Raw genomic sequence first — 24764 nt, 5'->3', positions numbered from 1 at the left:
TCAGTTTAGTCATTTTCTTCTGGGTTTAACCTATTTCAACAAAGGTAATCTTACAAAGTGTGACTACGATGGCTTCCTGGCCTGGTACCTTTCCTGGTTGGAATATATAACCCATGGTATTTATTACCCAAAATGTCTGCATCAACCCTGCATTATGCTTACTCAATCCCCAGGTTTTTTTTCCCATCTTCTACTCGCTATATTAATCTTGTGCTATGATTTGTATGTTTGTAAAGCAATCTGCTGTAGAAAAGAGCTATATAAGTAAAATTATTATTATTATTATTATTATTACTAATATCATTTTAGTAATTTATTGATTTAAATTTCATTTTTATGGGACTGTGAATATGAATGTAAATATCTATTAACAATAACTATTCCACAAAAGATAATTCAGATTGAATATGTTTAGAATTCACTATTACAAATTTTTTGCTGCATATTTGGATTGTACAGTATGTTTTGAGCACAAGAGTGCAGACCATGGGAGCTTTTGGACAAGTGCCTGTCCATTTGAATATGACCCACCCAGCATATAATAACTGTTTAGTCATCTGAGGCTAAGATGTTTATGCTTAATATATGTCCAGACAAAATATGCTTTAACAACATCTGGGCAACATATTTTAACAGCCTGACTCAACTGGAGATTTGGTTCAGCCCCAACGTGAAAGCCGTCCTTTTCCCCCATATCAAATATCAGCCTTGAAAGGGCACCTCTCTTGTGTATACATCAGAGGCAAGTTGATTGTTCTCCAAACTTTTTCCCAAAATTCTGTTTTACTGGCTTCCCAAATGTATTTAAGCAAAATATTTATTTAATAACATTTATTTTTAGAGTGCCAACATCTACCGATGTGCTTTACAATTGGGAAGTCTAGTAAAAGTGTATATTTATAGTGATAACTGCAGAGCAACACTTATAGAACACTTACAGTATAGAAACAAAGAGCTAATGCTTCCAAACAAGAAATTGCATCCAGATAAGTTAGACTCAACGGAGGCAATTCCCACAAAGCACAGAGGAAACAGTTCAAGTTCTGAACCTTTCAGCCATCATCATCATCATCATCACATATAGGACCTTATTCAGGTCTGTTCGCAACTGCCATTCATTCACACGGGGACTGATGTTTTCTTACTGCCCGTTCGCATTTCTGCGCATGTGCATATGCAGGGTGCATGCTCCCACTGCAAATACAGAGATTGCTGGGTACATGCACCCAGGACTGCGGGTGGGGGTGAGAGGGGTGTGAGCATATGTGAACGAACAGCGTTTTATGGAGGTTCCCATGAGAACGCTGGGCGTTCCCATGCTAGTGAGGCCACGACAGGGGGGGGGGGGGGGGCAGCTGAAATCACTGGAAGTCAGCTGCCCTCCCATTTCCTTCAGAATGTGTACACATATGTAAGGGTGCCTCAGAGCACCCTTACATATGCGTGCACCCTTACATATACGTGCACATTCCACATTATTGGATGGTCGCTGACCATTGAATAATGTGGGCGTTCTCCTGCATGCTGCGAATGGATGTCTATGCAAAACATCCATTCGCAGCCAGTGAGAAGGAACGCGTCTTGCGAATGGTGGGCCGGCGTGCCACCATTCGCAAGGCAGGGTTAGGTTGACTTGCAAGGATGCGTATATGCATCCGAGCGAATCAACAAGAATAACCCCCATTGTATTTTGTCTTGCAACCAATGTAGTGTGGCGGTACATACCTTATAATTCTTGTGACACACATCGGCACTGCACATCATTTCATCAGACAATTGAACTGTCAGCAATGAATGTTTACACCATTGTTGTAATGTTTGCACCATGAATGTTTACACCATTCATTTCAACTAAATTTTTTTTTTTTTGTACATGTTACTTTTTGGCACATGGGACTGGACCCATGGAACATCATGTTTACTGTGAAGCACTGTACTTTAGAGAGTCAAGCTTCAGCAAACAGCGATAAGAAGGACCTCTACATTAAAGACAAATTGGGACATCTGTATTGGGGTCCAAAGGACAAAGTTTGAATGCAGCCCAGTGACAATGAATTGTGCTCTCCTTCCCACCCATACCCCTGGACACTGACTCCTCTGGCAGACGCACAGCTGTGTCACTGTTCAGCAGTCTTGGCAGTACTCCGCCTCCCGTAGGCATGTAAGTGTAATGTGATGTCATAACTTCCTGTTATATACATGTATTCCCGCTATGCATTAACAGACTAATGCAGGAGATTTCACAGCAATCTTACTGTGGCACTCCAGGTTTACACCATCCTCAGATGGTATAAACCTGCGTCATGCCTATGAACGTGTCCTATAAGTAATGAAAATATTAAAATATGTATGTACTGTATCTCAATAAACACTGTTAACAAGTGTGACAGTGCCGCATTTATTAATACATACACCCTATGGTGCTTTAGCTTTGTGCATAATATGGTTTATTCCACTAAGGGGCACCAAAATCTATATTTTCTTACCAAAAAAAATTTGGCTTGGGCTGGTCATGTCTAATTTATATAAATTAAATATTCTTAATTGTTTTATTTTCTGATGTTTATGTGATGCCATAGCTGTTATTTCACCATTCTAGTTCTAGTCCATCAAGGTACTAGAAAACTAGAAAAAATCACTAGAGAGTGGTCTATGCTGGCTAGATAGTATCTTGCAGTTTCTGCAGATTTTGTCATTGCATATCTATTCTGCAAATCTCCCAATCCACCATATGCAGGGGCAGATCTACTGTTTGCATGAAACATGTTTACCTTTTTGTGACATTTCCAGGATCCGCAGAGCCTGAGCCGGCCCCTCCTGGGAAAGAGGCTCTTAACAACGAAAGGTGAAAAGTAGCCTGGGACAAGGAAGCATCTAATAAGGTAACGTTAAAGACGCCACACTGGTGTCAGGTGTCTACTATTGAAAGTGCTGTGAGGTGATTAATGAAATGGGGGCTCTGCTAGGTAAGTATTAAAGCGGAAAGTGCTGTGATGCCATAAGGATATGTAAATGGTCAGCAACAATATTAACCCCTTGAATGGTGGGTTTTCCTGGGGCAGGACAAACCTGTCAGGGCAGGTTTGTCCTGTCCCAGGAAAACCAACCAATGAAGCTGCATCCAGTAGAAGCAGCATGCAGCGGCATGGCAGTTATTGCTGGGATGCTAGGGGGGGGGGGGGAGGGTTGATGTCCGGCGGCAGCGGCAAGGAGTGCACTCTGGTATTTGGGCGCTCCTTTGTTCAGGCGCCCGAACACACGAACAACCGAGTGCTGCTGAGGGCCCACGAACCTCCGGGGGAGTGGTGCTCGGCGGCAGCAGCAGAGGGGGAGTAATGATTGATGGCGGCGGCGGAGAGCGATGATCTGCAGCGGCTGCTGGGAGTGCCCGGAGGGGCTGGTTGACAAGTGAGGGGGATATACAAGTACAATTGGTATTCACCACAGTGCGCAAAGAAAACAGGCTGCTAGGATGGGCACACTCTGGGGTGTTTCTCCAATTCCCCTACAAGTTGAAAAGCATGTAGGTGCACGCCAGTGCTGGAGGCACCACTGGCGCTCACTTACATACTGTATTGTGGTATGCCTGGAAATTTTCTGGGCATACCACCGAAGTGGTTAAGGTAGGGTGTAGGCCTTTAAACATTGTTCTAATTGTGAGCCTGGAAAAACTGATATCATCAACACAGACTGAACAGTTGACAAAAAAGAACATTGATCCATATTTGAAATTGAGATTCCTCAGACCAGGAAATGTTCTTCCAATGTTTAACTGTCCAGATTTGGTTAGCCTATGCTCACTGTAGCAGTATCCGTTTTCTGTCTATAGCTAACAGGACTGTGACTACTATAAGCTGCCCACTTTAAGGTTGATAAGACTGTTGTGAATGTTCTCAGTTCTATGTAAAGGGCTGTGGAATATGTGTGCGCTATAGAAGTAACTGTTAAAAAATAATAAATTAAAATAAATATTATCATTAACAGGCATGTGTAATAATGTTGACAGTGAGTGTAAGTGACTATTTATATCAGTTAAGCAAAGTAGTGTTGCCTTAAATCTAAAGCATTCACGGCCAACAAGTTATCTTTGATCGTTTCTTTGGAGGTCATTGAACGATAAAAAAAACTTTATTTCACTTATCACTTTGGTTCAACAAAAACCAAGCATGCTTATCTGTGTTTCCTCTCAGACTTCAGAGATGAATGATCACTTGCTCCTGTCTGCAGCGGTTGTAAATCAGAAAAGTGTCACCTGACTCTAGTAAGCAGGGTTTGACCCTTTTTGGAAAGTAGAGCAGATAATTCTATTTGGAGCATTTGGATTGACATCACCCAAGTGCACGCAATCAGAAAATAAATTGAAATAAACTTTTAAATATTGTACATTGATTTTTATTATACAGTTTTAAGTCTGTTTTAGAGTAAATAATGGGGGGGGGGGGGTTATAAGAAAGACATATGAAAAACAGGTAGGAAGGAAAAGGGACCAGATAAATCACTCTTATGTTGACAATAGCTTGAGAATATTTAGGTCACTGCCATTTAGACAGCCAACTGGCATTTTGAAGTGATGTTACTCTCAGTCAGCGTATCACTAAAGTGAATGGGGAATTCTGTTCCCTTGTCACAGCAGAACAATCCCATCAACAAAGCATGAAGCATTTAACAGATGCGTTCTAAATAACCTATCTGACCCGGCACTTAGCTTTATTTTGAAGGTTATTACACTGCTCTTAGCATTTAAATATCAAGAAATCTGCTGTTAGGGAAACCTCATTGATTTCAATACTAAAGCATCGTTCAGCACTAAAATCTCTAGTCTAGCAACACTGCCCTGGTGCTATTTTACTGTTTATTTTGATGGGTTCATCTCTTATTTGTTTTCTATGTTGAAAATTGAGCTTAAATTAAATGCCATCTAAATTATTATTTCAAAATCCTGTGCGGTGCTATTTTTTGTTAACATTTGTAAACACAACCCTGCACTAGTAGCCCTAAACAAGATATGCTCAGTTGCCTGTGAAATATACACTCATCTTATTTAAATGCTATATTTCACTAAAAATACTGTTTTATTGGTGATCCTATGTACACAATGGCCCTCATTCTGATTCCTTCGCTCCCCTGCGTGATCGCACAGGGCAGAGATGTTCAGAGACAAGTGCAGCCTCTTTATTCGCCGGCCCGTTCGCACCTAGCATGTGGTCGCACTTTGAATTCGGGCCCATGGGAATGCCCAGCATTTCATGTGCGTCCCCATGAAAACGTTCCCATGCAAATTCGTGGGTGCTGGGGCTGGGCAGCTGACATCACCAGATGTTAGCTGCCCGCCCTCTTCCTGTAATGGGGCGCTGCAGATCTAAGACACCAGAGAGTGTCTTAGATCTGCGAGCGCTACAGAAATCATTTGATGGTCGGCGTCCATCAAATGATTTTTGCCCCGCATGCAATCTGCGAATGAATGTAAAACATCCATTCACATGTGTGCGAGTATAATCTGCAGACAGGTGGTGTTTAGAGGACCCGCAAAGCTCCTGGTCAACCAGAATGATCTCCATTATGCAATAAATGCCTCTTTTGTTACATCTTCTATCTACAATTATGATAAAGAAATAAAAAAAAAACAGGCAAATATGGCATAGGAGCAGCGGGCAAGACATGGACCTGGATCAGAAGTGACAGCTTTACCTCTGTCACTCTTACAGATGCATTAACTATACTCCAGCAGTACTTGTGTATTAGTGACTTTGAAAGTATGAAATATAATATACAGACACATGGGTAATGTAGTGGGTAATTTACATCCTTATAGTATAGTTATTAAGTAATATGCTCAGCAAGGATACATAAGCTGAGTATCTAAGTTCTAGTGGTCTCTGTCAGAACAAAGAAGGAAAATGGCATACTGTATAGGGGCTTAACTCATTGTATTCCCCTTTCAAAACACACACACACACACACACACACACCAGTAGTGATGTGATGCACATGTCTAATTTCAAAATGTTTGTAATGTCAGAGTCTGATCCCAGGAAAGTTGGCTGGATGTTTTCGGGCATGACCAATAATGGCTTTGGCTATAGGTCGGTGTATGCAGTCATCTGTTGACCATACTGACATTGATAAACTGTCACTCAGTACAAAGGTCACTTGGTAGGATCAGGTTACGGGTGACCAGTATAGGTCAATGAGATCAGCAGATTTATCTTCCTGAAGGAGGAATGCTGCATGTGAACTACTGTACATGATAACAACTAAAATCTAATGTTTGCCACAATTAATCTTTAGTATACACATGGAGGCTACATTGCCGATCGTACCTGATTCCTCTGTGCTATTTTGTGCCCCTTTTTCCAGCGAAGGACAGGTTTGAGGTCCGGCAGGTCTCTGTTGTCTTTCCCAATGACATGCTCACCAAGGCTGTAAGATGCTTCAAAAACTATAGGCGATATCACATCGTTCACTCTGCGCTGCAAAAAGAAAGAGCACATGCAATATTAGGCCCATAATAAATTAAATGTATTACACCTGGGACTAAAATAAAAAATATAACAATTTGACTTACACTGACACATTTACGGTACACCCAAATAATGCCAAAAACAGCAATCCCAAATTTCTGTTATGCTGAATCACTTTATATAAATATGTTATACTGTGCTGCACCACATCATTTTTGTTGTTATTGCTTGTGTGGATTTCTGAAAGGTGTCATGCAAGAGCTTTGCATGTACCCAAAAAATAGCCACTGTGTGGAAAAAGCTCAGACAGTTTCTAAGCCTTAATTACAATATGTAGGTTCCATGTAGTCTTTATTTCCTTTACTGTAAAGGCCATACACACTGGGCGACAGCAAGTTTGAGCGGCTTCCAAATCAAAGCCGCCCAGTGTGTATGGCCAGTGATGAGTGGTGAGCGCTGCTGCGCACTCCCGCATCATCGCCACAAAGCCATTCATCTGCTGGTAATACCAGCAGATGAGCTGCTTTGAGGACAGCATGCAGTATGCACTGAGCGGCTTTCACCCCAGTGATTATATTGATCATCGCTGTTCATACACGCTGGGCATAATCGCCCAGTGTGTATGGACCTTAAGAGTCCACATAACTGCTGAGAGACTATTTCATGCTCTAGCTCCCTTTCCTAACAAGGTCTTTCTTTCAGCCTTCCTTCCTCAAACTTCCAAGTAATATCTTCTTCTAGGAATATTCCTCATACTTTTTTAACATATCCCCTGTACCTATCCTCTAAACCACAGGTTCTCAAAGTCGGTCCTCAGGACCCCACACAGAGCATGTTTTGCAGGTCTCCTCATAGAATCAAATGAAATAATCAGCTCCACCTGTGGATCTTTTAAAATGTGTCAGTCAGTAATGAGTGCAACTGTCAGGTGACCTGGAAAACATGAACTGTGTGTGGTCCTGAGGATCGAGTTTGAGAACCACTGCTATATACCAGTGGCGGTTTTTACCTATGGGCTGCAGGGCTACACCCCCCCCCCCCCCCCCCCAGGTAAAATCTGCCACTGTAGTGTCACAGACTGCACTGGCTTCACTGTGACTGGCAGTGACTTCCTATTGGAAGTCTGACCTGCCAGTCACCCAATGCAGTCCCATTAGGAGGTTTTCCCTCCATCTGGGGCTGCCTCTTTGGCTTCTATGGGCACTAGTCGCGGCAGCCCATAGAACCAGGGGAAGGTGCATGCGCCGGTCCCGGTGCCTGACATCTGTATTGTACAGGCGCCGGGACCAGGATTTAACTTCTATGGGCTGCCGCCGAAGCAACCCATAGAAGGTAGGGGCCAGCGCATGCATAGTACAGAAATCGGTAATGCACATTCGGCAGTGCCTGTCATCATCCAAGCACCAGGACTGCAGCAGAGGCAGGGACTGCCCAGGAACATCAGCTCTGGAGATCACCTAGGAGCAGTGGCGGCAGGGGCGGAGTTGGGGCTGTTGGCCAGCGGCAGCTCCCCTCTTACTATAAGGTAGGGGCTGCAACTGCTCTACACTGTATTGTATTCAATAATACCACTTTCATATAGAAAGTAGGAGAAAACAACCGACATTTGCAGCATGGGTTGTTTGCTGGGCCATGCCTTTATCCTCGTTCCACACAGAAAATCAAATTGCCAGGTCAAGTTTTGTACCCAGTAATTCGCGAATCAATCTGGTTTCTTGTTCTGTGTGAAAGGATCAACCTGGGTTGCAATTCCCAGGATTTTGACACCGATAAAAACACAATGTTAACACGTTCAATATTGCACATTGTTTACATCAATATTATCACTAAGGTGGCTGCCTGCAACATCATCACAGAATTATAACCAATTCATCTTTATAGTACATCTTAATGCCCAGATGCACTGGACAATATTCACTTTTATTGTAAACCGTGTAAAATACAGGCTGATGAGATGATCTGAAGTTTGAGGCCGTTTGTTGGGTAAAGGCACTCGCCATATTTATTCTGATAACTATGGAGGTTGCTATCAACTGCCTTTTATACGCCATGTTTTTAAGAAACATGGGAATAAGCATACTTAATTGGAAAAGTATTTTTTTCAACCACAATTCAAAATGATTGCATGATCCCTAGCACTAGTCATATGGGAAGTTTGTCTGTGACGTGCAGGGAACAATGCCAAAATGTTAGTTGACACAGAGCAAAAAAAATCTTACGGTAAATGGTGTAATGGTTGATACAATGTTGTGCACAAAAACAAACAGTGTTTATACATTCATGCACTGCACACACTATGTTTATTCTATAGAACAGATACACATCTAGACCAAATTTACAAATTAAATCAAATTCATATTACAAGACATTTAAAAAAAATATGGGCATTGAAAAGCTGAAACATATATATCCATACATACACACAGAAACACACAAACACGTATATTTATCAGATTGTACTTATTTATCTAGCTCATTCTAGAAGCAGTGTTCGCGAAAACCACCCAAAAAAGTGGGTCCCGGGGACCCTTCACTTCTAAAAATTGGGGTCCTACCGGACCTTTTCTGGGTCCCAACGGAATAAAGCCTCCTCTCCCCTTCTCCCCAGCATGGCTCATGTGGGACAGGGGGGAAGTATCAATTGGCACACTCGCATAAAGATACATATATACTGGAAACGATATAAACATGAAAACAGGGACACTGCGCGCCGTAGGCGCGTGGTAACATTTTAGGGCATGTTTTTGGGGGGGGGGGGGGGGGGGGGGGGGGGGGGGAGTGGTGTGGTCACATAGTAGTACACATTACAGCACATACAGTAATGTCCAGTACACTTTACAGCACACACCGTAATGCCCAGTACACATTACAGCACACACCGATATGCCCAGTACACATTACAGCACACACCGTTATGCCCAGTACACATTATAGCACACACCGCAATGCCCAGTACACATTATAGCACACACCGCAATGCCCAGTACACATTATAGCACACACCGCAATGCCCAGTACACATTATAGCACACACCGCAATGCCCAGTACACATTATAGAACACACCGTTATGCCCAGTACACATTACAGCCCACACCGTTATGCCCAGTACACATTACTGCACTCACCGTTATGCCCAGTATACATTATAGTACACACCGTAATGCCCAGTACACATTACTGCACACACCGTTATGCCCAGTATACATTATAGTACACACCGTAATGCCCAGTACACATTACAGCGCACACCGTTATGCCCAGTACACACCATGCCACATACGCCAGCTGCCTCCTCTCGCTGTCCGCCTCCTCTCCCCCCCCCAAATAAGTGTTTACAAAAGATACAGTATTCAAACACAATTCACTACTGAATGGGTGTAACTATGGAGCAGGGTATTTGCATATAGGACAATTTGAATAAAATCATGTAATTTAGTGTTCATTCTAGCACGCGCTATCTTTGAAAACCCATGCAGTTCCTCTTCCCTGCCTGGGGTGTCGCTGTCTGCTGTAGTGCTTCTAGCACAGTGTGGTCTGTATATCAGCACTGATATGCAAACCAGACCTGTGCTAGGAGCACCACAGCAGACAGCGACACCCCAGGCAGGGAAGAGGAACTGCATGGGTTTTCAACAATAGCAGGTGCTAGAATGAACAGTGTGTAATTGAATTTGCAGGTAATGCTAAATTGAGTGTATGACATAACCCATCTGATTCCAGATTAATCTCTTGAACTAGGTATAGCACTGGGGCAAGTGCAAGCTAACATGTATAACTGTTATTTGCAGTGTTTATTTTAACATGCAGATTCATGAGCAGTGCAGCCATATGCCCCCTCCAGCAGTCTCATACCCTCCAACATTTGAAGGGTAAAAATCGGTACACATCCAGAAAGGGGAATGGCCACTGGAAAAGGGGGCGTGGCCACCCCTTTTTGAATGTGTACTCGGCATTTAAAATAAAATAAAAAGTGTAGCCATAGCCAACCTTCCTTTCTGCAGAGCTTCATGTGTCCCTCCAGGGTCATGTTGGGAGGTAAGTATTTATATTGTGTTTGGTCTATACACTGATAGCGCCGAAGTCAACACTGGGTGCAGGACAGTGTTGTCACCGGGGGCAGAGGCACGGTATCTGTGCGTCTATAGATCTATCACTATCTGCAGACACGGGGTAGGTATTATGACCTCCGCTGTCTCACCTTTTTCAGTACGCCAGCCATAGATAGATGTAAACTGTCTCGCAATGAATGCACTAGATCCGGCGTGCGGGCTGCTGTGCTGTCGCCAGGCTAAAGCAAACAATCGCCGAGCCACGTAGACGCTATCAGTACTGGGAGCGTCCTGCGTGTTAATGTCCCCCCACCACCACCACCCCCCATCTCTGCACACAGCCACTGCTGTATCTTACCGGGCCAGCGGTAAAGTATTTGGGTGCAGCGGGAGGACGTGCGGCGAGAAGTGCTCACAACATCCTACTCCTCCGCGCGATCTTCAGTCCACCCCGGCGCATAGCTGATGTGACGCGGCCAGCACGTTCTCATCTCTGCGGCCGCATCACAACAGGGGGGGAAATACATATCCCTCCGCCTCCCCGGCATTCTTATCTTTCCCCCTCCGCATGCTGATCCGGCCACAGCGCGTCCCAGGGGACGCAGCCATAAGCAGAAACTGAGTCCCTGGTGATCAAAAAGGGGTAAAATACTCGCTATAGCGAGTATTTGCGAACCCTGAGAAGATAATATCTGCAATCTGATTGGTAGCTATGGAAAACATCTCCACTTTTGTATACCCACACATATACCCCTAGTTATTACATGTTATTTTATTTTGGCTATTTAGCGATGTCTTTACTTCATACCGTACGAAAAGTTGTAAAAGATTTTGACCAATGGCATTATTGAGGAAGAATGCTGGTAAAGTATAGGACAAAAGTTATGCTTCTAAAGATAGTGTGAAAGATAGCAAATTGGTTCAGCCTATATTATATATACTTTAGGAGAAGGGGTTTATTTACTAAGATGGGAGATCTTTTGAAGATTGGATGTTGCCCATAGCAACCAATCAGAATCTACTTTTTATCTATTTAGCACCTTTTAGAAGATATTAGATATAATCTGATTGGTTGTCCATAGCAATATCCCATCTTCTATAGCACTCCCATTTTAGTAAATAAACACCCAAAATGAGAGAGCAGGAGGGAGGAAGTTGTGAGAGGAAAGGAGGAAGCTGGAAAGCACTAGGCAATACCAGCCAAGGCTGCTGCCACTATATACATAGTGCCAAGAAGAATGAAGCACTAACACTGTGTTTAAATAGGTATAATGCCCCCCATACACGGTCCGTTTTTGCGGTCCGTTCTGTACTTTTAAAGTACACATCGTATCGGATCGCATCCCTTGTGCATGCATTGTGCATGCACTGCTATCCGATACGATGTGTACCTAGTACAAAAAGTATGTGCAGCACATACTTTTTGTACCGTACTATGTGATGCGCGGGAGTGCGCATCGCATAGTACAGAACGGATGCCGGCGAACGGCTCCGTGTATGGGCAGCTTAAGAGAGGGCCATATGCAAAACTGCTAAAAGAAAATCCTTGAATGTAGCACTGTCGGGTTTTTCCCAATTTATACTACCAACAGTTTGGCAACCATGACACCAAATCTCTGGCTTTTACTTATTGTGATTTGGAGGCACAAATCACCAGAAATTTTCTGAATCAGCCAATGTGTGCAAATGTGTACACTCTAGCCTGTGATTAGCAACCACAGTTCAAGTGATAATTTGACAGAAGTGCCCCCTTTATCAAATAAACATCTTTTATCATGGGCAACTATGTGCCAGCAACATACCCAAGCGCATAACAAAGCATAAGCTTTGAGTAGGCATACAATAGGTATTATGGCTTGACACTTGAATACTTAAGTAAGATTGGGTGGTTGTGTTTTATGTATAATAAATAGGGTTACTACTGGTTAAATCACTTTCCTTAAGTAACATGCCTAAAAGTGCCTACAAACGGTGAGATTTTGACTACTATTTAGTGACAGTAATTTATATGGTGTAGCTGTAATATACAGAGGACGCAGCAAATATGGGATAGATAGTTATGGAGGAGGAATGGAATCAAGGGTTGAGATGGCAGGGAACCCTACTTACACTGAGGTCTGTCAGGACTCTGCATAAAGCTGGCCATACTGTACATTAGACTAACTTTCCTCCAACCAACCAACCGTCCAACTTGTCTGTCCAACTAAAACCCCAGCCCACACACCTAACCAACTTTTTTCATCAGACCAGCCAACTTTGTATCAAACCAGACAACTCCTGTCCAACTTGTGATGTCACTGAAGTAGGCGGACAGGTTCTGTATACTTTTTTTTTTACATTTATTTTAATTAAAGTGGTTTAACTCCAACTCTAGTAATAGACAGCAAGTGAAAAGTGAAAGTATGTGAAATTCTCTGCTTCACACACCAGGAAATCTCCTCAAAGTTACATGAATCTGTTGAAATTGTTAAATGCAATTTACAATATTCCTCAGTGTTGCAACACAAAGCTGTGTACACATGGTGCAATATTGCTGGCAATATGGTCGCTGAGCAGCCATATTGCCAATGCCAGCGATTTGTTTGTGCTGCAGCGATAAATCGCCGGGTGCATGCTTCCATGTTCAGCCTCCTAATGGTCACTGGTCGCAGGAGCTTGCTATTTTGACCAGCTGTTTCCCTCTGCAGCTCCCCCGGCAAAGTCTTCTGTTCATCAGCGACCATCTCTGGTCGCTGATGAAAAGGAGACACTGAGCAATACCGTGTGTACACAGCTTAAGCCCCATACACACTAGATTACTTTAACCCTTTTAGGTCCAACATATAGTCAGGCTCAACAGCCCTAATGCTACCAGCAAAAATAAATAAATAAATCTTGTACATTAGAATCACCTATAGGAGGAACTACTACTGAATCATGTGGCACACACTAAGGCCACTTATTTGATGAAGTATTTTATTACCACACATAACATCAAGTTACAATTGTGCTCTGGGGTGCTACTACAGTGAGTTTAGGAACCAATGATTTAAAGATTGACCCAAAAGCAGACAACACACAGACAAAATACCAAGATGAATTACCTCAAGTGAACTCTGCACAACAATCATTGGTTCTAATTGTCCACCATTTAAGTACTCTTACTATGCCGTGAAAGTGAAATCATTTGTACTGTAAGATACGTACATCTTGATTGGCTTCCCATATTTTGCAAATGGTGCCAAAGTCTCTGTGAGGGAAAAATATGGAACGCGTACTTTCCTTAAAAGTTTTCACTCAGCCTGAAAGTCCCTGCTATTATGTCACTAGTCCCTCCCAAGAATCACAGAAAACAAATGGCAGAAGAAATTGGAAGAGAAACAACAGGAAACAAACATTTTATACAGAAGCTATTATGTTTCATGTATTTAGAGTTTCACATGAGTAAAATATGGTGTTTATGTACTGTGGATAACGCAGTTACACTGGAATTATTGTATAAATCACCCAGTTTATATGCTTCAATGCATCATAACCACGAGATTAATTATCTTGTATGTGACAATTTCAAACTAAAAGAAAAGTACAATAAAAAAGAAAAATGGCATGTTTTAGTTGCCAAGCGGTAATTACGTGTTTTGAAGGAAAAATGAGGAGAGTAATAGGTGGGGAAGAGGAATGTAACAATTTATTCAGCCTGTAAACATACATCACCTAACCAAAACATACTTGTTCCCACTGTTTAAAGTAAGAAACATTCCTGGAAAAAAAATGCCACCTTCAGAAATCTTATGTCTGTCTTTGAAGATGAGTCCCTAGCACATTACAGTGAACTGTGATTAAGCACAACAGAAATCAGATGGTTTATTATTAAGTTATTTCCCATGGAACATGGTGGTCTGTTCAAAGAATGAACAACAGAATAAACTAATGTGAAAATCATAATGATTAACATACCGACACCAGCATACTGACTGGAGGTTAGTCGTAGACACTTAGGAATGGGGGATATGGTTCAACTGCAGGGCAAGGGATTAGGCGGTGGGGTATGGGGGTTAGGCTTAGGAATTAGCGGGGTAGTTTAGGGACAATTCTTTTTTTAAACAAACTCATGTCCACCTTTTCCTATGTCAACCTTTTCCATATTGGCTTTTTGCTTGTTTTGATCTTTTGAACATGTTGGCCGAAACTATGTTATCCCAATAGTGGTCGACCTATTCACTTTCGATCTAATCACTGTCAACAAAAAGATCCACACCCTTTTAGACTCTGGGAAGTTTTGGAAGGGGTGGTGACATTCATAACTGTATTATGCTGAAGTATTTTGGTTCAGATACTTTACACAATCCAAAATCATTCTAGTCTAGGTTGTGACCACAAAGTGGGCCCTAGCATGTACAGTACGTGTGCATATGTAGTAGATTATAAGCTCCACTGAGGTAGAAATGTATGTGAATAATTATGTATTCTTGCAAAACGCTGTGTAATAAGTGTGTGTTATATATTGTGTGTTATATAGATAACAGGACATCTATTGCATGTACACACTAACACTGTTTCACTTTTTAGGAGCTTGCAGTACTGTATGTTTGTTTCCTGAGTCTCAGCCTGAGTGCGGCGACCAACTGTTTTGTGGTATTTGGCTTCTTATAACAGCATATACTTTTACTTCCTTGTTTTTCTTTTAAAAAAGAGAATGCTAAGCAAATATGTGAAATAAAAAGTAATATTTTTCCATTAAAACATGTAGGAAAAAGAAATCCTGCAGCAATTGTTATTTTTATTTATGTAATGCCCTGGGCTTCTGTTTGACTAGCCCTAAATCTGCACAGAGGTATGGCGTAAGTCCAAAGAAAAGAGCAATAACGGCTTAGAAACATCAACAAATACATATAAATAATACATATAGCATAGAATTGTGTTCTTACATTATTAGAGAATTACTATTTTATCGTACACTCTGAGTTGTTGAGTATTGTTTTTCTTTTTCCATTTTGACTTCAAAGAGATAATTTTTAGCTTTAGGCATAAGAAACAAAGTGGTACTTTATGAGGTTTAAGTTGTTGGACTTTTTCAACACAAAATTATTGTACTTCAATATATAGTAATAAAACTATTATGACAAGCCAAATTAGTTATATTTATTGTTTTAAAAAAACAACACATTTTTAACTCAACAAGAATTAAAATATGTGTATATAGTACCATTCAGCAAAATAACATTACTTAAACCCCTGTGTTAAATTAGATAAAAGTTCTGCAAAAAGTTAAGGTAAAATAACAACTGCTCTGTAATCTATCAGCAAAATAACAATCGTAACCACAAACAATTTTACCAGTTGCATAACCCTTTGAAACAGTTTAAGCATAAAATAATAAACAATCACAATTCTCAGCAGACCAAAATCCCACGGCCAATGAGCAAATAAACATATGGTATTAATGGTACTGTGAAAAATAAAGAATATGTTTTATTAGAAGTCCAGCATTATTATTTTTTTTCAATAAGATACTGAAAAAAAATAAGCAAAAAATTTGCAGAAAATCAATAGGAGGCTATCCAATTACCCCTGGTAAAAAATCAAGAGCAAACTAACTTATGCCCCTTTCCCACTGCAGCCTTAAAACGGTATATTGCCGATTTTTGAGGGCAAAATACCGTTTAAGGCTGCAGTGGGAAAGCGCCAGAGTTGAAATACCGTTTAAAGTTAAACGGTATTTCAACCCGTTTTCAAAGCAGTGTTTTAAACGGTAATCTAAGAGGCAATGGGAATGCATCTTAAATGGTATTCTTAATGTAAACAGGCTACAATTCAAGCGATTGGTTGTTGCCTGTGTTGTGACACTCCCCACAACCCTGAAAAGCCCATTAAAGTCACAGGCACTCATTTGTGCTGTAAAAACGTTTTGAAGAGCTAAAACGTTTTACCTGCAATGGGAATGGTACTTAAATGGCATTTAAAACTGTAATCTGCTGCAGTGGGAATGCTAAATACCGTTTAAGATTACCTGTAACTTAAAACGGGTCTGCAGTGGGAAAGCAGCATAAGGTGCATACAGCTTGATTCATACCCATATGCAGTTTTGATTCAGTCGCAGTTGACCAATGTTTTGTTTTTGTTTGTGCATGCCCTGGAAACCACTTTGTGTGCATGTGCCACGATGATGCTGCGGTTCCAGTTGAAGTATTGAGTTAGCTACAGCCTTATGGACATTCTGCAGGAATTTGGTGTTGGGTGCAGCTTTGAAAACTGAGACATTTTGCTTCCTTAGTGTTGATCAGATGCCGACGACTGCAATGTGGATCAGATGCTGCTTCTTCGGGACACAGGCAGCCGCTCTGTGAGCCCATTAGTGGCTCCTTCAGCAGGAACCCTTTGAGTGCCAACATCTCTGTGAGAGATGCGCAAAGTATGAGAGCCAACAGCTTTATGAGAGATATGCAAAATAATGGCTAAAAATGCCAGCGCTGGCACATTTGTTATATAAACTCAAATAAAAAATTTTAAAAATATTATATTTCCTATAAAAGGTAAACATTACAGGTCATTATGATGAATGAAAATGTTTGCTTGGCAATTTTTCACACTAATTTTGACAAATTCCCTTTTTCTCAGATCTGCTGCTGCCAAAGACACAGCAGATCTGATGTTTAAAAAAGGCAACAGATGACATCGATCTACAGGTAGTACACCTGAGACAACGATGGCAACTGTTTTTTACTGTAGAGAAAATGAGAGGCCATCGGTTTATTTCAACCTGTAATGTCTAACTTGACCACTTAATCTCTAATGTTCTTACCCCTTGTATAGCTGAGGAGGATGCGGGAACCATGTAATAAGGACAAATCCTTATCCGAAGCCAAAATTGGCCAAAAAAATTTAACCGTTTTAGTATTGGACGGTGTATTGATTAACCCATGGTACCCTAAGTCCCATACTATCATTCAACTCTCGGGTTCTAGTTTTTAACAATTGATGTATAAAACTTTTCCTTTCAGAGAATTCAGTTCTGCCCTTGGGTAACCTCTGCCGATAAATTTCTCAACCATCGATGTAATACAACCGGCACCTGATCAGGATCAGAAGTGATCCTCTTGGCACGGAGATGGAAACTATCATTCCTTAAGATAGTATTCCTGTCGGCCTTTTATAAAAACAGGTTAGTGCTTAAGATTACATCTTTTTTGGCGATAGAGACATCTAGAAATTCCACCTGAAAAAGTAAATTTAACCGCACTGCCACTACAGTTATGGGTATCCAGTAAATCCCTAAGAGACTGTGCATCCCCACATCCGATGATCAAAAGATCATTGATATATCTATTGTAAATCAAGATGTCCGCCCTAAGGTTACCCAAAGGAAAAAAAATTGCTCCACATGATGCATAAATGCATTTGCGTAAGCTGGGGCCACAGCAGATCCCATGGCACACCCAGCTATCTGAAAATAAAAATGACCTTTTTAAAAAATTATTTTTTGTCAATACAAACATCAGAAGAGATAGAAAAAAACTCAACAGAAGGCCCCACATAAGCTGAATTTGCCTCAATCAGGAGTCTAACATATATATATATATATATATATATATATATATATACTGTATATATATATATATATATATATATATATATATATATACGGGGAATGTAAGGTCATGGCTCCTTGGCTCCAAGTATACAGTGTTCTATGGAAAAAGAAAAGAAAGATGACTGAGTAATGAGAATATTCTGGATGGATCCACTGCAGATGTGGATCCACTGATTCATGTAGTCTATTGCCAGTATGTAACCATAATGTACTGCAGATGGGTGTAGCAGGTGGGGAAGAAGACCAGTCAGTGGCAACAGATAGACTAAGAAATGGTAGGAGAGGACTCTGGTTAGTCCTTTTGGGATGTGCCACTGAGCCAGAAGGGTGACTGGGTTCTCCACAACTGTTTTTTTTATTTTTTTTTACCATATTCAGTATATGTCTATTGTTTTCTATTATTTCATTATTAGAATAAGAGATGAATTAAGTGGTTTGTACTTAGATATATGCAGAGATAAACATCAACTGCTAGGTGACTTTGTAAACCATCAAAATATTTTTTGAATCTGACTTTATATTTAGGTTCTTTTGTAACACTCCAATCCCCTCTTAAACATAGGTGTTGTTACTCAAGTTAACTGTAAATGACACGCTGTATTTTTTAGTAGAATTGTTATTTTATAAAGGTAATTAATATTCTCTCTGTTTTGACATTTTAGGAAATGCAATTAGTGTTGTGCAATCACAGTCAAATTAGGAATCCAGTATATTAGGTTGAATTGCATATAAACTGTATCCTCATTATTTTCTAAACTATAAACTTTCTTAGTAATCAGTCATGCTGCTTTCAGACCGCAAAACTGGCTTTGACCCTGTATTTGGAAACGTTTCCAAAAACGGGTCTGCCAGGTAAAACCCCTTTCACACCGCATCTCTTAAACGGTATATTACCGTTTAAGTGCAGTTTTTTTGACACTGGCAGACCCGTTTGAGGAAACTTTCCAAAAACAGGGTCAAAGCCAGTCTTCAGCGCGTGCCGCCCCCCCTCCCCCGGGGGTTAACACCCCCAAATCCCCCCCACCCCAGGGCTAACAACCCCCCCTGTGCAGCCGGTACCTCCGTTGCGTGATCCGGCACTGCAGTTGGTCGGGGAAGCACTTATGAAAAAAAGCGTCTTTCAGAAAATGGCTGCCCCATAGGAAAACCAGTTTTAAAAAACTGTCTTTCGTATGGGGGCAGCCATTTTCTGAAAGTCACTTTTCTTATAAGAAAACAAAGAGTAAGTGTAACGAAGAGGGGGCAAAGCAGTGACTGGGACCACAAAGCTGGGTTTCCAGAACATCCTCAGAATGTCCAAATAGCTCCCTGGAAGAGATTTAGACTGCAAGGTGTTGTTCTAAGTATCCTGAAACCAAATACATCTGAGCAGTGAGATCGGACTGTGCTGCCCCCTTGGCCTTGTGTCTTGGGCAAAGATACTACTCATGCACCCTTATTTATGGTCCTGTTCCTATCTACGCCAACATACCACCTAGAAACATATGAGTACCCCTGTCGGAAATAGGGGAGCTGATACATAGATTATTGACCTCCCACACTGCAGAAAATCTAGGGAGTTCAGAGTTGGGGTATGATCTCTTATCCTGGCTACCTTTAACTTGAAGTAAATATATTTGAGAGAATTGACCACATAGTATTTCTTTTCTGTGATAACCGGTGCAAAATTACACTCAACAGAGGAGGAAATTTAAATATAAATATGCACCAACCATACCATAGAGATGAAAAAAAGGCTGCAGATCAATTTGGCAAAGTGATAACGCCGAGTTAAATTTAGAGACACCGGGAAAATTGCTGGTTTTCTGCTAACATGCTTGTGGCTAAATATACCCAACAATTTTAAGCAATAATCCGAGTACCCCTTTCTAATAACTGGAATTAAGAAGAGTTAGATATACCCCATGGAATGAATGAGATTTAATGGCTATCTGCATCTTACTGAACTGCTTATGTTATTGTTATAGTTTGGGAGCGTAAAAAATATATCCTACTACCACATACAGTATCAGATAAAATGTATGTTTACTAAAACATGCCATAATTAGTGATGGTTACTATTTGTAGTGCACAGCTGTTTGTACAGCTGCAGTGCAGTGCGTTATGTCCAGTAGACGGTGTTACTATGGAAAAGAAAACAAAAGATGATTGAGTGATGAAAATATTCTGGTCCCAATGCAGATGCGGATCCAGTGATCCATGTAGTCTATTGCCAGCGTGAGACTGTAATGCAATGTAAAGTACAGATGCTCTCATTTTGTTAAACGTGTAGAACATGTTCAATCAATGCGCATTCTAACTCTATTATTATAATATGATAAATCAATTATTATGTTTTTTTGTTTATATTATTCTATTTGGTGGTGTTACTGTGTAGGATTTAATAAAATCCACATTTATTGCAACATGTTTAATGCAATTTTGACTCAGTTTTATCTTATTGTTTACTGATTATTAATAAACTGTATCATAAAGGTCCAACACTTTCTTCATCACTGTACAGAAGGTGAATAACTCAGAATTTCATCCTGGAAAAGGATAAATCCATACTGCTTCATTCAGAGTCATTTAGTGCTAAGAGATTTAATAACTTTACCCAAAATGCTCCATACACCTAGCTGTGCTGAAGAAAAGTCAGGCAAAGTTTTCTATAAACAGCTTAAATTTGCCTCTGGACACTACTCCCTTCACTCCTTCAACACTTTGTTTTTAATATATGCAACATTGTTCACGCACTTTCACCCCTTTTAATATATAGTAGCTGGTCCCACTTATATAACACTCGTTAACATTTCAATGTCCATCTTTCCCTAGCATGTTGCCTTGGAGTTGTTTGGTTAAACTGGCTTGGGGGTGTCCCTAGACTTGAACCTCTAGAATGTTAGGAATTTACCCAATGATGAGGTTACCTGGACATAATTGGTAAACCCATAATTTTGGCCAAGATTAGGCAAAAAATAAAAACAACTCTATTTAAATCCAATATTGTTAGCAAAATGAATTAGAATGAGTAATGTTTGAATAGTACGCATGCTTTCTTTTTCTTACAGCAAGGTGGCACCTCTCATTACATGTAGTTGGGATGTACAAATGGGTTACACTGCGCTGTTAGAATAATAAAACATGAATAATCCACGCTGAGTACAGAAGCACAGGGCAAGCGATTATTCATTTTTTATTATTCTAGCAGCGCAGTGTAACCCTTATGTATCTTTGTTGTTTTGTTTCTCGGAGCCTACCAAGCTCCTTTTTACACTTGCAGCAGTTTAGTCTAATCTATTAGATAACTTTTTGAACAGCGCCAGAGTTTTTGGAGAGTGAGGGTTCTCCCACACTCTTCATGTAGTTTGGATGTGCAGTAAAGGGCCCCTTCTTTATATATGGTCAAACCTTTCTACCTGTTTATCTACTTCAAACTGGCACATTTTAATCCTTTAAGTTCACCAAGATGTTTATATACCATGGTTCTCAAAGATGTTCATATACTGTACAGGGGTTCTGGAAGATGTTCTTATACCATGGTTCTCAAAGATGTTTATATACAATGGTTCTCAAAGATGTTCATATACTGTACAGGGGTTCTGGAAGATGTTCATATACCATGGTTCTCAAAGATGTTTATATACAATGGTTCTCAAAAATGTTCATATACAATGGTTCTCAAAAATGTTCATATACCATGCTTGTTTAGAAATTCTTTCAAGTACAGTATGTCTTTACCTACTGTAGTTCCTTTTTATGTGTTTCTGAACCATAAGATTATTGTTTTTATTGTTCAATTAATACATTTCATATTATGGATTTTACAAAAAATTGTATGATTACATAGACTACATGGTTAATTGAGGACAACCGCATAAGATAAACTAACAGAGATCTACCAGAGAGATTTTACTTGTAAGCATGATACCATGAAGGTCCCCATGGAGGAAGAAACTTACTAAATTCCCATTAAAACCCATTTTCACATTTATATAGTCTGCAGTAGAGAATACAAATAAATCTGCTGGGTTATATTGGAGCTCTAGGCTTTGAACTACAGGTCTTTTATGGCCCTACAACATAAATAAGCAATAAAAGGTACATTTAACAATCACAACTAAACACAATTTAACAACTAAAATAAGAGGCAACAAAGTGTTTGAGGTTTGCAAATATTGTTCTGTAAACACCCAAACAAATAGTCAGTGAAGGCAACAGTAACCCCTTTTGGAGAGTCACCTTCTGCGGCTGGTGACAGCGATAAAAGGAAAGAATCATCTATTTAAGGAACAAGTGCCAACATTTTTTTTAGAAAACAGCAGTGTAAAGTTACTAAGGTGGGTGTTCTATTGAAGATGGGATGTTGCCCATAGCAACCAATAAGATTATATCTATTATCTTCTATAAAGTGTTCAATAAATAAGAAGTAGAATGTAATTGGTTGCTATGGGCAACATCCCATCTTCAATAGAACTCCCATCTTAGTAAATTCACCCCATTGTGTTATGAAAAATGTTGGATAGCACACAAATGACTCCCTCCACTTTGTGAATGAAACATTCTTTTTAAGAAAGAGCAAACTATTTGTTTTCATTGAGAAAGAAAACTGGGAAAATCCTATGAGACTTTGATTACTATTTTACAGTCACACAATTCTTCCTTAATATTCTTAAATAAACATATTAAAAACACTGCTTATGTTGTCTCTTGGGACACAGCATGCCGATAATCTGGTAGTCAGAGATCTAAACTCTTCCAAAAAGCAGCAATAAAATACCAGAAAAAAAGGAAAGACAAACAGGATGGTGATTAGTAATACAGGAGTCACATACACATTGCCAGATGGTTTGATTTAAACAACAAAACAGTGGGAATTTTAAGAGTAAAGATTGTGTGGAATGTCATAGTCTGCAAATGGGTTGCTCATGAAGAAATACTACACTTCTTTTTAAATGGCACAGAGGATGCATGAAGGCCACACCTCCCAACAGTCCAGGTTTTAGTGGGACGGTCCCGGTTTTTTGGGACGGTAGGGGGCCGGCAGTGTCCTGCAGCGGGGGGAGTTGGGAGTCCCCCCAGCCTGAAGGGATAGACGCGTTGCAGAGGACTAATGGGGGCGTGACCCGCAACAACATCATTTGCATACAACAGCCCCCTAATTTGCATAGGGCATGCCCCCTTTTTGGCGCGGCGCGCTGCTACACCACGCAGGGGTCCCACATCATTTTATCAAGAAGTTGGGAGGTATGCATGCCTGCCACTCAGTATATGAGCCAGTGGTTATCTGGATGCATACACAAGGTCAACATCAACAAAAGGTCAACGCAGCTCTGATATATGAAAAGGTCGGCATCAGCTGTTTGTGATTTTTTTTCAATCCAATAACTTGTTCATACTTTACGATCCATGCGGGCAACAATTAGGAACGGTAACCATTCAGGGGTATGTGTTACACTAATCGGGGGTCCACGTCAACATATGTTGACAAAAACCTGTAAAAGCCTCATGTCGACATTTTCATGCTGACCTTGTGCATCTCAACCATTTGCTTTCAACTTAGAAGTTGTCTGTGAGCTATACCACACCTGAACCAGTGACAGTGCTTGCATGTAATAGGTCCCAGGGATGTTAACCATCACACATATGGTGGTGTCTCTTCCCCTATTCTCAGCATGTATGAGGCAGACAAATGCTTAGTGAAAACTCATTGTACTTTAACTGCTTGGAAAAGGGACAGGCATACTGCCACAATCCCTACCAAAGAAAGTCTTGGGTTCAAGCTGTTTAAATATTGTAGACAATTGTCACATTACAAGGGGATATTGATGAAGAGTAAATAAAAAGACCGTAAGGGAAATTTACAATCATTCAATGGCTACGAATGTACCCATTCGTCCCATTTTTACAAACAGCAAGTTCAGCAGAATTAGGCTGTACGAATGACTAGACCATCGATAGAAATCAGCTGTATATGGCCATAGAGTTCTCTCAGATCATTCGTATGGCTGAATTCATCCATGAATTAAGCTCAAGTGGAAAAGACACCACATTGTCTTCTTTTTTGGCACACAGGAATTGAAGGAGATTATAATATTTCTTAAAAAATGTACGTTTAATTCGTCTGTTTAAAACTGCATATCACGTGAAATATTTATGCAATAAACAACGATTTCTTAAAAAACGGTATCAGTGTGTCTTATTTAATTTTTGTTTTTAACAAATCATTGTTTATTGCATAAATATTTCACGTGATATGCAGTTTTAAACAGACAAATTAAACGTTCATTTTTAAAGAAATATTACAATCTCCTTCAATTCCTGTGCGCCAAAAAAGAAGACAATCTCTCTTTCCCCCCTTTGTTTGCTTGAATCGTATTATCTCTGGCTGCACCCCCACAGAGAACGCAATACATATTTGTGAATAGTGTCTCATTTGAGGCTTCAACAGGTGCTATAGCACCAACCTGTGCAGACTCTCCAATTCCCTTTTCCACTTTAAAAAAATGAAATTAAATGAAAAAAGAATTCTGTCGTAGTGGTACTATGTGTGTGCACTGTAAGGCACACTTCCATTAATTAATAAAGAATAACCTGCCATGACAGTTTAACTGGGGCCTAGAGGGTTTTAATGCTCTTTTACCATCTGTAAAATGCTTTGCTAAAATAATTGCACTTGAATATCTGGATGCCTCATGTCCAG

The 24764-nt window shown here is 40.4% G+C and overlaps 1 protein-coding gene across 1 annotated transcript in view; it reads right to left on the bottom strand.

Annotated features, from left to right (window-relative positions):
* ITGA9 (integrin subunit alpha 9) overlaps positions 1 to 24764 on the bottom strand; it is a 445717-nt gene that overhangs the window by 176659 nt on the left and 244294 nt on the right. The window contains exon 16 of the mRNA XM_083186309.1: positions 6321 to 6470. Within this exon, the coding sequence (XP_083042435.1) occupies positions 6321 to 6470 (150 nt within the window). The remainder of the gene's footprint in view (positions 1 to 6320; positions 6471 to 24764) is intronic.

The sequence above is a fragment of the Crinia signifera genome, chromosome 5 (assembly GCF_055691185.1).
Source record: "Crinia signifera chromosome 5, ASM5569118v1, whole genome shotgun sequence".
In the NCBI taxonomy this organism is placed as follows: Eukaryota; Metazoa; Chordata; class Amphibia; order Anura; family Myobatrachidae; genus Crinia; species Crinia signifera.
Note: the sequence above shows the minus strand (reverse complement) of the source record. Positions and strands in the feature narration are given on the sequence as shown.